Source organism: Lynx rufus, unplaced genomic scaffold (assembly GCF_022079265.1).
Source record: "Lynx rufus isolate CCGP_SWC_20201006 ecotype Redwood Valley unplaced genomic scaffold, mLynRuf1.p SCAF_4, whole genome shotgun sequence".
NCBI lineage: Eukaryota > Metazoa > Chordata > Mammalia > Carnivora > Felidae > Lynx > Lynx rufus.
In genome coordinates this window covers 163638804-163652542 of record NW_025814856.1, presented here as the reverse complement: position 1 = coordinate 163652542, position 13739 = coordinate 163638804, and the positions used below count along the sequence as shown (strand labels likewise).

Below are 13739 nucleotides of genomic sequence, written 5' to 3'. Positions count from 1 at the left end.
AGACCCCGGGTCTCCCTGATGAGAGAGAACTTGGGGCTTTCTCAGAATTTAGATTTCAGCCCTCTGAAGACTTTTCTTTTTGGAAACAAATATACAACACCAAAACAAAAACTAACAATTGTTTCTTTTAAAGAGACACACAGGAATTTAAGACCTGGGAGTGCGGTTAAGGCCTCCTGAACTCTGAAGGCAAACGGGCAGCCTGTCAGAGCGCCATGAGCTGTGGGTCAGAGGTAAAAGCGGGCCCCAGTCCCAGCAGCAACAATCAATCCCTTGCTCTTACAGAATACCAACACTGCACAAAGGACTATTTTCTCTTAATCAGCAAAAAATGTCTCCTTAATATATGAAAATCAGCCAGTGGAAAAGCGTGTGGGCCTGATTCTGCCACGATCAAGATCTATGGCTTGGAGAAAACCCAAACACAAACAGACCCCAAAAACCCACAATCCCCATGTGCCCCAGTATCTTTATGGATAAGAAGACCCAGATTGTCTCAATTCAATGCCTCCTACACAACAGCATCATGCGAGACTATCTGGGCCTCTCCCGATGAGGACAAATCCCAAGACTTTCCCCCCCACATGATTCATGACCCTGGGCCCATGTACCTACACAACTTCTCAGGTGTAAATGGCATCTTGTAAATGGCATCGGTAAAGTAAGCCCCTCCGTTGCTCCGCACCATCTCCTCTATCAGCTCCACCAGCTCCTGCACTTGAGCTTCCTTCTCGGCCTCTGAGGCTCTGTTGTTGAAGGCACAGCAGCGGTTCCCACACTCGCTGATGATGTTTCTTAGCTTCACATCTGAATCTGCCAAGAAGTCACTCAGGCTCTTCTCCTCCAAGTCATCTTTGCGAGTGAACAACACGATCATGTGCTTCAAGGCTGGCTTCCCAAACACAGCCTTGATCAATGCCACGGTCTTCTGCTCTTCTTCCCTGTAGAGGCCCACCTGGAGGACCAAGATGATGGCGTGGGGCCCAGGGCAGGAGTAGAGGACACACTGGCTGATTTCCCTGCACGTGGTATCCAGGGTCTCCTTGGTGTCAAAGAGCCCTGGGGTGTCAACAACAACAAGTTTCCTCCCCTTCCATTCCTTGGATGCTTTTTGACACTTGGTGGTGACAGCATGGTGAGCAATTCTAGACTCAAAGACTCTACTCCCCAGGATGGTGTTGGCCGTTGCGCTCTTCCCACTTCCACTTTTCCCCACCAAAACAATCCTCAGAGTGTTGTCCTGAGGGTGTGCCATGTCACTACCAGTGGCTGTGGGGTGTAAAAAAGAGAAGGAGAAGAAAAAGATTCAACGAAGGTAAGTGGAAACCATCACATTCCTTTTATCTCCTTTGTGTTTCTCCATGAAAACCTGCAGTAGTGTACTATCCATGTGGGTCCCATAAAGACAAAAAGATGAAACAATTCACTCACCATGGAAGAAACAATAAAGTAGTTAAAGAGTTCCCCTACAAAAGAGTACCAGGTCCAGATGGCTTCATGGGGATCTCACTTAACTTTTCTTAAACTATTCCTGATGACTTAAAACAGAAAGAAATCTTTCCTGTTCTTTCTATGCCACAAGTATGATATTGATCCCAAAGGCTAACAAAGATTTCACCAATAAATAAAGCTACAGACATGTCTCATTTGCGAATACTAATGCCAAAATCCCAAATAAATTGTCAGACACTAAAAAGTACAACCCCACAATTAAATGTGATTTATTTCAGAAATAGTAGGGTGATTCAATATGAGAAAATGGACTGTTACAACACATGCCCTTTAGTAGATTTAAGAAGAAAAATACCTTGATGCAAAACAGACATTACCCCAAAACCAACACTGTTTTAATAGATACTTCTATAATGTGATTTTATAGAAATATAAATTTTAAAAAATTTGTCTCCATTTTTTTTTCTCTGCAGCTAAAATAGTTGACTGTACACTTAATTTGGAAGCATGAAGAAAGGAAATTAGCCTGTAGAGTCAACAAAGAGAAGAACGATGAGGGAGGGCCAGCTCTACCAGATAGCAAAATATTTTAGCCCCTATAATTAAGGCAGTATGAAGAGTGTGTGAACATAGAGAAACCGAAAACAAAAACGGACAATTCAGAAATAGACCAAATTGGTCTACTATATTCATGAGTATCCAGTTAAATGTATTACATTACATTTATCTTCAGTAAAGCAGCATCTCACAGCAATGAGGAGAAAGATGGACTAATAACCAGCATTGGGATAACTACAAAACCACACAGAAAAGACAAAACTGCACCCACGTCTTCATGCCATTCACATGCTAAATACGTTAGAAATATAAACACTAAAAACCAATGCACATAAATACTAGAAGAAACTCAGACCAATCCTTTGTAACCTATGGGCAGGGCAACTCTTTCTAAGATTTGAAACATTGTAAGGAAAAGGATTCATACATCTGACTACATAAACATCTAAAAGACAATGGGAGACAACGAACACCATGGACAATTAAAATACGAATGTCAGACTATATCAAAGAGGGTTAATTCTCCTCTTATACAAAGAATACCTAAAGGTACAGAGACAAATGTCCCATAGCTCGATAGAAAATGGAGCAAGACATATGAATAAACAGTTCAAAGAAAAAAAAAGAAATGCTAATGCTCCTCAACTATGTAAAAATATATGAACACTCACTTAAAGTAGAGAAATATAAACCCAACAAAGGAAAAGAAAAAACTAAATATAACAAATTAAAATTACACTGAGATACTATTTCTCCACTTACAGATTTGGCAAAAGTGCAAAAATTTGCTTCTATAATCAGTCGGTAAAGGTTTAGAGGAAACAGGTTCTCTGCTCCATGGCTAATGAGAATAGAAAAACAGTCTAAAACCTACAGGGGAGAAATTAGCAAATCATACAAATCACATATACATTTATTCTTGGATTGTGAGTCCCAATTTTAGGATTTATGCCTGTAGTGGTCAAGGGCAGGTCACCCCTAAACGTGCAACTTTGGCATACTGACTATTTCATATAAAAGTACCTTAAGACACATCCTGTGTGGGAAGATTACTAAGACCCTCTTCTGTCCCCCTGCAAGCAGGAAACAAATCTCCCATGTAAAAGGACCCCTTGCTGTCCAGGAGGTAAAGAGACACTCTCATGACCAGGGATGGGAGGTTTAGAGCCAAGAAGAGTGTATAAACAGCCTACTACTTTCTACTAATTTACTACCCCAGCCCAAAGTCTCTTTAGAATTCCTCCCTAACAGATGCTCCCAAAGTTAAGTTTTCCTTGTTTTGTCAATCCCTCACAGATCCATCGTCTCTTTGCCTAAAAAGTATAAAAACTGCCTGCCTTGGTCATCTCTCTTGGTCTTAGTTTCATTACTGAGCATCTGTGCACACTGCTTTTTTTTTTTCTCTTATTAATCTGCCTCAAGTGAACGTAATTCTTAGTGCAGCTGGAAGACCTTGAAGGGTAGAGGAAGAAGTTCCCTTTCCTTATGTCCCAGAGCTACACTGACAAAAACACAGAAAAAGATAAGGCATATGTTTATTCTCTGCGTCACTATTTGTAATACTTAAAGACCAAAAACCTACCAAATGCCCACTAGTAGGGGTCTGATTGAATAAACCAAGGTACATACACACAGCGATGTATTATCCAACTGTAGAAAGGAATAAGAAATACCTCTCTATGCCGGGATTCAGAGATCTCCAGGATATTTCATAAAGCAAAAAAAAAAAAAAAAAGGCAAAGTGAAGAAAATAATATTTAGTTTACTGTCATTTCTCTAATGGGGAGGAACATGAAATGTAGGTACAAAGTACAACATATATTTCATGCACATGAAAAAGCAATGGCAGATCATCTGAACCGTCACCCAAGAAGTTACTGACAGAGGGATGGGAGGAATAAGGCGGGGGCAGGGTAGAAGCTGGAAACTACTTTGAGTATACTTCGATGTCATAGATTTGTCTTGAAAGCATGTACTTCCTTCTTTTTGAGAGTTCGAATTACAGCTCTTTTCCTTTATGAAAGACCTACATGTGTACCTGCTGTTGCTGGCTGACATAAATTCAAAGAGGATTTTTCATTTGTACAAAAAAAAGCTGAACACGAATACAGCGTTCCACATTTGTTTTACAGCCAGTTGAGCTAATGGAGAGGCCGAGTGGGCCGTTGTCCATGCCAGCTGCCAATCACCTTCCCCGGGAACCTCACACAGGGGTTCACCATCCAGCCACCAGAGCTGTGAGCCAGATGAGCACGTGGGCTTTCTCTCAATTGAATTTGTGCATCTGTTAACAAGTTGTGTCTAAAAGTATCAGAAACACATAAGGGAGGTTATTTGGGGGAGATCTGGGAATGCGCACCCTTTTTCCATGTACATTCATGGTAATTGCTTCTCTCTTTTATCTCCTTTTGTTTCATAAAAGATTTCATAGGAACGTTCTGCTTGCAGATAGTGAGGAACATCTGGAAATAGCTTACATAATTATACAACAAAAACTATATTTTCAGACAACTAGTAAAAATCAAAAGCAAATGCAATACATAGTATTTGGTGTAATAGACAAACCACACAAAGAATTGGTCCAAGAAACTTGAAAATGCAGTTGCTTCATTGGCTATTGTCCTAATGGGATAGAGTGTAAGGCCAAATAGGGGGAAAAACGTCAAGAAAATCTTAAATTGCTTTCAGGAATCCTGTCCTATTCTTAGCTTTTGTGCACATGTGTAGTTTTGAAGCCCAAGGACAAGCCCAGTGGCAATGAACACCCTTAGTGCCCATACTGTGCCCTTCAAATGCCATTTCCCAACAAAAACATTAAGAATCTTAGGAGATCTTTCCATAATTTGGATCCTGAGAAACTTAACAGGAACCCATGGGGGAGGGGAAGGAAAAAAAAAAAAAAGAGGTTAGAGTGGGAGAGAGCCAAAGCATAAGAGAATGTTAAAAACTGAGAACAAACTGAGGGTTGATGGGGGGTGGGAGGGAGGGGAGGGTGGGTGATGGGTATTGAGGAGGTCACCTTTTGGGATGAGCACTGGGTGTTGTATGGAAACCCAATTTGTCAATAAATTTCATATATATATATAAAAAAAAAGAATCTTAGGAGAACGTACCGATTCCAGATCTGGGCCAAGAAATGTGCAAGTGGATCCTACACTATCTAGTCATACTAGAAATCGAGGATTCTATCAAAAACTACTCAGAACGTGGGATGCCTGGCTAGCTCTGTCAATGCAGCATGCATCTCTTGATTCCACGTTCATGAGTTCTAGCCCACATTGGGTGCAGAGATCACTTTCAAAAAAAAATGTTTCGATCTTACCGAAAGGACTACAGGGCCAACTTGAAGAGGCTGACTGGACAGAGATGGGGTAATTTGAGTACCAATGAGAATAATAATGTCAATGGATTAAAATTCATCAAATATGTTGAAGTTCATGAATTCATATCAATACCATCATTGCAAAAGAAGTGAAGTGTTCTCTCTGGGTTATGCTAGGAAATGATATCATCAGTCTGAACATGGACAAAAATGAATCAAGCATTCCTTTTGGCTTATTAACTACACCTTATGAAATGAAAGTATGATTCAGGGGAAGTTTCTTTTTATAGGATTATGCCATCCAATCAATGAAGAAACATTGATAGAATTATAATACTATAATTTGCGACCGTGAATGAAACAAAGTTAGTCTAGGCTATCATTACTGTCTGCTACATTACAGAAAGAGACAGAAGAATATATAAGGTGCCTTCTGATGGACGTTTACAACTGCACTTATGAAATATTGCCACCCAAATAACCAGGCAAATCTTAATCTGATCAAGCCTCTCCTTAAATTTAAATTTATACAAAACACGGAAACTGGAAGAACATGTCAAACACGTCTTGAGGATTTAATGAGCAAAATGTACACTGTCCAATTCTCTTGGAAAAAGGACCAACCATTTCTTAACCAAAATCATTTTACAAAAAGAAACAGGAAGGTGAAAACTTATTTACAAAATTTAACTTAAGACATAAGAAAGAATCGAAATTTATGAACCGTATTTGGAGCTGATTTCAATTTTAAATTCTAGGAGACGATCTGGGAATTGGAATACACCTGGTAATTTTTTAAAAATTCTAATTGCTTTTTGAACTCTGATTATGGTATATTTTAATGACCTTTATCTTCCAGACATACATATGTAAATAATTACTGATGAAGTGATAAAATTTAGTATTCTAGTAATGCAATACTTTTTAGTATTCGAATGTTTAAAGTGTATGCATATGTATTTAATCTCTACACCCAGCATGAGGCTCAAACTCACAAGCCTGAGATCAAGAGTCCCATGCTCTTCCCACTGAGCCAGATAGGCGCCCCCACTCTAATTTTTGAAATGAGGAGATTGATGTGGCTCAGAAATGCTGAGAACGTTGCCCAAGATCACTGCGCTAAAGGGCTTTGGGCAGAGAAGGGATCCAATGCAAATTATGTCTGACCCTACACTCATGCATAACCCTTGCACGCTCTGGTCTCTTCTTGGTTCCTTCTCAGGTCCTTGATTCTACATTTCTGTTTACATGGATCAGAAATAGATCATGGGAGGCCAGGGGAGGTACTTTACTCTCTGTCCAGAAACATGAACTGGTAGCAACCCTGGAATTAGGGAAGGCAACCAAAGGGATTCACACACATTTGTTTTCTATAGAATAGCTCAATATCTCCCCCAGGGCACCCCTTCCTTACCTCCTCTGTTACACTGTCGATCACACCATTTCTCTCTTACATGTTGGAAAGGACACAGCCAGCTGAATTCTAGGCTTCCTGTGCCATTTGTGACCTGGGTATCCCGGGGAATTTGATAAAACAACACGCACACCGTCTGGGATTCAGATTTTCTTTCAGGAAAAAAGAGGGATTGGGACAGACTGCTCTCTAAATTGCCTTCCAGCTCTAAAGACCTGCCTTGAGGACACTAGTTTCCCACTAAAGGAAATGGATGGGGTGTCAGGCAGCACTCACTCTGTCATGACAGCAACCGATGGAAGATACGCTGTTCAGCAAGTTTGTCCTGCTAAATAGGAGATGTGTGGATGTGGGCCAATCTCCTTACTCCCACTCTTCCTCCCCCGGGACCCCCGTGGCAGCATCCTGTTTGCTGGGCTGCTGGCACGGTATTTGGTCCCCTCTCAGACCAGGACCCACACCAATGCACAGCCCTGGGTCCTGCTGCCCCTCCCGGCTCTATGCCCTAGGCCAGGCTCACCTTCTTTTGAATGAGCTGATGAGTTCCCTAGTGTTCTCCAAAGAAGCTGTTTGAGCTGCTGCTTTTGCTTAACTGAGAGGAAAAAGTGTTTGCACCCTTTAAATCTCTGAGACAGGAAGCTCAGATTGGGTGGAGCTAGTGAAGGAACTATTTGGCTTTAAAGAGACAGAAATATTGTCCTATCATTGGAGGAGTGCTTTACTTTTACCAAGGTGTAAGCTTTTTCTCCATGTGCCTGCTGTCACACCAAATTTTCCAAACCTATATTTGTTGTTTGGGGTTATACTGGTGGATCCCAAAGGCCCTTATTACATGACCCAAATCATGCACAAAGAGCCAGGCATGGTGTTGGATCATCTTCCCTGCATGACGTGGGAGACTCTGATGTGATTCTAGGAAGAAAAAACTCAAATGTGTGGCTAGATGTGTCCAAATTTAGAGCCTGGGATACTTCGCAGTGACTGTATCATATGGGTTTTCATGATAGTCTTTCATGAAGGTCTCAAGTTACTCATTAAAAATTCACCAGCCTTCAGGTACAAAGCCAAGAGTCTAAACCATTGGGAGCCAAGAGAAAAAAAGGAAAATGTGGCCTGGAAAAAGTCTTCCAATGACCATACACCTTCTCTAGGTTTCTTCATATGGTTCTTTCAAGCCCCAAAATATGCATGACCTCACAAGAAAAGATGCACCCAGGGAGAAGATCAAACTTTCCCCTACAACCTTCCTACTTTCCTCTACCCCAGACCCAGGCACAGGTAGATTTTCCCAGATTTAGCCAGTGCATCCATTCCAACCTGCTCTGGAAACTTTGAGATGATAGGCAGATGGTCAAACCTCTCATGGTTGACCAGCTCTTCCAATTGTCTCTTGCATCATCATAAAATTATAATGTTTTTGATTATATATTTTTGTTCACTACATTGAGACATGGGATTACTTGATGCTCACACTTGAAGGTGGGTACTAAGAGAACTAAATGTGGCAGGAAGTAGTGGACAATGGGGTGGCAACCCATGCAGGGAAGCAGCGAGATTTGGAAATTATTGTATTAATACTATATTATTGGTCCATATCGTTAGACCAGTTATTGGTGCTAATGACTTGGAAGGCCCCAGGTAACTGTTTTCCAACTTGCAATAAAGACACAGACCGGGACCAGGTATGTAATTTGTAGAGTCTGGCACAAAAGGAATATGCCAGGCCCTTTGTCAAAAACAAACAAAAAAAATTAAGAATTTCAAGATGACATCAATAGAACAGTAAACCCTTCTAAGTACAGGGCCCTGTGCAACGGCACGGGTCACATACCCATGAACTTGGTCTTGATGAGGCTGCATACATAAAAGTCTAGAGGAGAGCTAGAATCATATTTCCTCCCCAAAATATCTCTACCATTTCCTAGTTTCATTTCAAGTTACATATTCCTTGAGTGAAAGTTGTCCTTGGATGTTTTCATGGTCAGCTAATTGCTTCTCCAGGTATTATGCTCAGGTACGCTGTTAAGTTCCCTAGAGGGAACAGGAGACTAGTTGACACAGAATCCATGGATGCCACAAGAAATCAGATGCGGGTCTCAAATGGTAACAGCCTTGTGATCATTGGTCAAAAAGGAGCATGTGGCCCCCATCAGTCCCATCCTGAGCCCTAAGTTAGGAGTGATCTCCTTCTACAAGATTCTGGATAGAAGCAGTGTAGCCCCATATCTGAATTGTTCACTTAGCCACGCTCCTGATCATTGAGGGCTTCCTTCCACTTGCACCTATGCTGTGAGCCACAGGCCTCTCCACCGCTTGTCTCCTCCTGCAACCCTGGAAACACAACTTTCCACCCAGGATCTTGCTCCTTCCACATAGTCAGAAGCAGAGAGATAAATGTGGACAAAGCCACAGCTTCCTTTTTTATGGTTTGCTTTGATTCTTTCCATTTCACACACACACAGAAATGTGGATATAATGAATTTTCAAAAGGTGTGGGGTCATTAAGAGACATTCTTTGAATTCTATAGGAGTCTTCTTGTGGGGCTCAGGGTGTTTTCTGCTGCTCAGATCTAGATAATCTCAAAGCTCAACTTATTAAAATAGTGCAGAAATAATAACAGTAGTTTAAAAGAATCGTTCCCCCATTGTCCTGTTTCTTCTACAGATCGTCTTTGGAACCTTGGCGGATCCGATTCCTATTGCCTCCATAACAAATTCCCAAAACATTAGTAGCTGAAAACAATATAAACTTCATCTTCTACAGTTATGCAGGACAAGAGCATGGAATTAGTCTTATGGAGATAAAATCAAGGTCTTGCAGAGCTGGTTCTTTCTGGAGGCTCCAGGAGAGAATCCATCCCTTGCCTCTTACATCTTCTAGAAGCTGCCAGATGTCCTGGGCTTGGGGCCACATCACAACAATCTCTGCTGCCTTCATCACATTGCCTACATGCCTCTCCTTAGAAGGACCTTTCTGATTACCTCTGGGGCCCACCCAGATAATCCGGAATAATCTCCCCATCTCAAAGTCATTAACTTAATCACACCTGCAAAGATGCTTATGGAATAAGGTAACATTCACAGGCTCTGGGGATTAGAGTGTGGCCATCTTTTGGGGGCCACCATTCAGCCTGCCACATTTGGGTGAGTTAACCTCTCTCAAGATTACAGTTAACCTAATCTTTAAAATGGAATACTTTCTTCAGACGGTCATTGTGAAACCAGATAAATTTGTAGACATGAAGTGGTACTCAAACCATAGTGATCAATAGGTATTAGTTAGAAGTAGTAATAGAACCCCCTATGCTAGCCTCATAGATTACCCTTCTAAGGCTCACCTACACATCAGAGATGCTGTCTTAATCAGCTTGCATAACCATAATACCACAGCCTGGGAGCAGGAACAACAGGAATTCATTTCTCACAGTTCTGGAGACTGGACAGCCCAAGCCCAATGTGCCAGCCAACTTGTTTCCCTGGGGAAGGCTAACCTCCTGATTTGTGGATGGCGCCGTCTCACCGTGTCCATACATGATGGAGCGAGGAAGCAACTCTCTGCTATCTCTTCTTACAAGAGCACTAATCCCGTCAAGAGGACCCCAGATTCATGAACTCATAAAAACCCACTTACCTTATCCCTAAATACCATCATGTTGGGGGTTAGGGATTCTGGGGCCTTCTCTCTTGGTGCCAAATCAATCTAGTCACTTGTACTTTGTAACAACCTCTTTTAAGTGGATATCACTCAAGGTTTCCTGGTTTCTCCCCACTCACTCTACCCCCAAAGGGCACTGCATGAAAAGGAAGACTCAGCACCTCCACAGCCTGTCTACCAGGATAAGGGATCTGGATTATCTATACCCCTGCACTCACATGGATTTAATGAAATTGTCTTCTGGCTCCAGGGATGTGCAAGAAGAGCTGCCTCTTGCAGGATAATGGCAGCCATGTCACAAAAGAGATATAGGTGTTAGGTGTGACAGTGCACTTGGGGCTGAATCCCTCAAAGGAAACATTGACCAAACCCTCATGAAATAAGGACCATGCCCCCCAAAGAGCCTTTTACTGACTTCCACGATGTTATATTCGGTTACGAACCACAACCATCCAGTCCTGTTCTCAAACAGGTCTCTGTTTCCTCCTAAGGCTTCTCCAAAGATCTACCAAAAGTGACCACTCAGAATTTGTGTCTTCACCAGAGGGTCGCAGTCTTGGAGCTTCAGGGGAAAAACTGTAGGACATGTTCTGAACTACTGTTGCCTCAAAAAGACTCTTCAGAGCAGGTTTGCAAGATGGCAGCACTGACTCAATGCTCAGACTCTACCAGTGAGCAAAGCCAGGACTACTGGGACTCTCAGTCTGGAAGCATATGTACCTCATGAAATCAGACGACTGACTCAAGATCCAGCAGAGTGAGAAGTAATGACATAGGACTGAGTAAACGGATTCAAGATGTGCCATTGAGGTTATTTGTTTGGAATATTGATGGCATTCTGTTTGATGTTCTACTTGTATGGCTATTTGTGGAAACCTTATTTCTTTCTCCTTAAACGAATTAGTAGACTGTGTATTTGTAAACCCACAACAACCGTCTTTAAACATTACCTCATCTTCACCTACCCTCAAAATTCAGAAACAAATGCTTCTACTAAGTTTCATTCACTTTCATGATGATAGAACCATTTGATTGGTTTAATAAAAATCTGTCCTCTTGTTTACAAAGATACCATTGGAAAAATCGATTCTGCAGCAAAGCCCTATGTACAGGGTGATATATGAGAGTGATTGTTGTTTCATCAAAGACCATCAGGCCACTGCTAAGGAGCAATTGTTGGTGTTACACACGGAGTTAATGTCTCCAAAACCTTCATAAGAAAACTAATATGATTTCTGGCTTCCAGGATCCCAATCTCTGGAAGTAAGGAAGTCCACTCCCAGGTAGTCCAGAAACCCAGGCAAATTTTGGAGACCTCAGGAAGAGGGAAATTCACTGAGATTTATGGATACAGCATGCAAAGTTTACTGGAGAAAGTGTTTGGGCCTTGGTTTCCTAGTCGTAGGATAGAAGAATGGCAGGGGCTTTGAAAAGTCTGATTCAAAACTCATTTTGAAAATTTCCAAAAGAAGTTTATCCTTTGGAATTGATAGTTGCTTAATATGATGAGGCTCTAGATTTCCCGAGCAAACTCAAGGAGGCTTTTCTGGTAAATTAAGATTCTTGATGCATCTGTATAAATGATCAAGCCATGCATGGTAAAAACAATCTTCTAGGATCAACAATACTTGTTGGAGACTGTTTATGATCACAAAGTAGAGAATGCTACGAAAATGATCCAAAATTTAGAAATAGGCAAGAGAGATTACTGGAGTGTTCTATTGTTTTGTGTGGTGCTGTGCTTGATGATCCGCTGTGACATTTTACAACCCTTTAAGGACAGAGAGGATTTTTGCACATCTCTGCCTTGGAGATACTCAGCGAAATTTCTGTCTGGTGGAATATAGAACTCAAAAATTCCATTTTACTACTCTCTTGAACACATCAACCCTTGATTTCAAATGAGCTTTGTGTTTCTCTTTGTTTGTGTTTTTTGTTTCATTCTTTGCTTCTTTGTTTGTTTTTAACTAGGTTTCACACCCAGCATGGAGCCCAAACTCAAGACCCTAAGATCAAGACCTGAGCTGAGATCAAGAGTCAGACGCTTAACTGATTGAGCCACTCAAAGAAACTTTGATCCATTATACTATCATACTGGTTCTCTAGTCATGCCATGAGTTGAGCAAAATCTTTGATGTGTTTATACTTGCCCAGGAGTCATGAGTTTGCTTTTTTTGAAAACTGCAGATAAGAAAGAGAGGCAGAAATAGCATGATTCAACCCTTGGAGGTGGAAATATACTGGACACAGAGAACAGCTAACACTTTGGAGTGCAGGAATCATTACCAGCCTTTACGGAGGGCCTACTGTGTCCCAGGCACTTGCCTCTCCATCATTATCACCTTCGTTCCTTACAAAAGTGTAAACGGATATTAACGGGAACAATGATATCTAGAAGAATCTCATTCTTGGAAGAGGAGTTGAGACTGCTTATAATGACTGTTAAATACCAGGCCAAGGAATGTGGATTCTAAGCCCTAGGCAGTAGAAGATTTCCAAGAAGTAGAGACCTAAGAAAACTATCCTAATGGGCTTAACCTGGTAACTGCAATGAGGACTGGAGAGGAAGAGATCAGGGGTACTGTACCCTCACACTGCACACACTGTCCCTCTCTTACCATCCATCTTAGGTTGAATTGTGTCCTCCTAAAGAAGTCCTAACTCCTGATACCTGAGAATGTGACCTACTTTGGAGCACGGTCTCTGTGATGTCATGTCATGAAGTTAAGGTTGAGCCCTACTCCGATGCCTGGAATCGTTTCATTCACAGTGAGGGAAGTTTACACACAGATACACACAGAGAACACCATGTGACAGAAGAGGCAGAGATTGGAGGGAAGCACCTAGAAGTCAAAGAACAAAGCTGGCCAGCCAGCACCAGAAGCTAAGACGCAGCAAAGAAGCATCCTTCCCCAGAGACTTCATGGAGAGTATGGCCCTGGGAACGTCTCGGTTTGGCACTTGTAGCCTGTGCCAGAGAGACAGTAGCCATAACAATGAGACAGTAAGTTTCTGCTCTTTAAGCAACAGTTTGTGGTCATTTGTTGCAGCAGCTCCTGGGGGAACTAATATAGATTTTAAGGCCAAGAAGTAGGGTCCTGCTCTGGTAATTACCTAAAATGTAGGAGTCATTTTGAAATTGAGTAATGTATGTAGGCTCGAAGAATTCTGAGGTATATGATAAAAAGAAAGGCGTAAGAGGATGTCGGTGGTAGGATGAACATCCAGGTCACTTTCTGGTGAGGTCCCAGAGAAGGTGGGGACCATGCTGCTGGACATTGGAGGGACGATGGCACTTGCTATAAAATGGCAGGGGGCAGGGGGCTGGGAGGCAGGCT

General features: G+C 41.8%; 1 protein-coding gene across 14 annotated transcripts in view; it reads right to left on the bottom strand.

Moving 5' to 3' along the window:
• LOC124525068 (GTPase IMAP family member 7-like) overlaps positions 1–13739 on the bottom strand; it is a 190168-nt gene that overhangs the window by 33533 nt on the left and 142896 nt on the right. For 11 of the 14 annotated variants that reach the window (XM_047097505.1, XM_047097504.1, XM_047097525.1 and 8 more), the window contains one exon: positions 616–1269. In XM_047097505.1, the coding sequence (XP_046953461.1) occupies positions 616–1269 (654 nt within the window). Of the gene's footprint in view, positions 1–615; positions 1270–2772; positions 2782–6746; positions 6935–7266; positions 7351–13739 lie in introns of those variants that run through there. The other 3 variants (XM_047097517.1, XM_047097516.1, XM_047097515.1) reach the window with 3 other exon arrangements.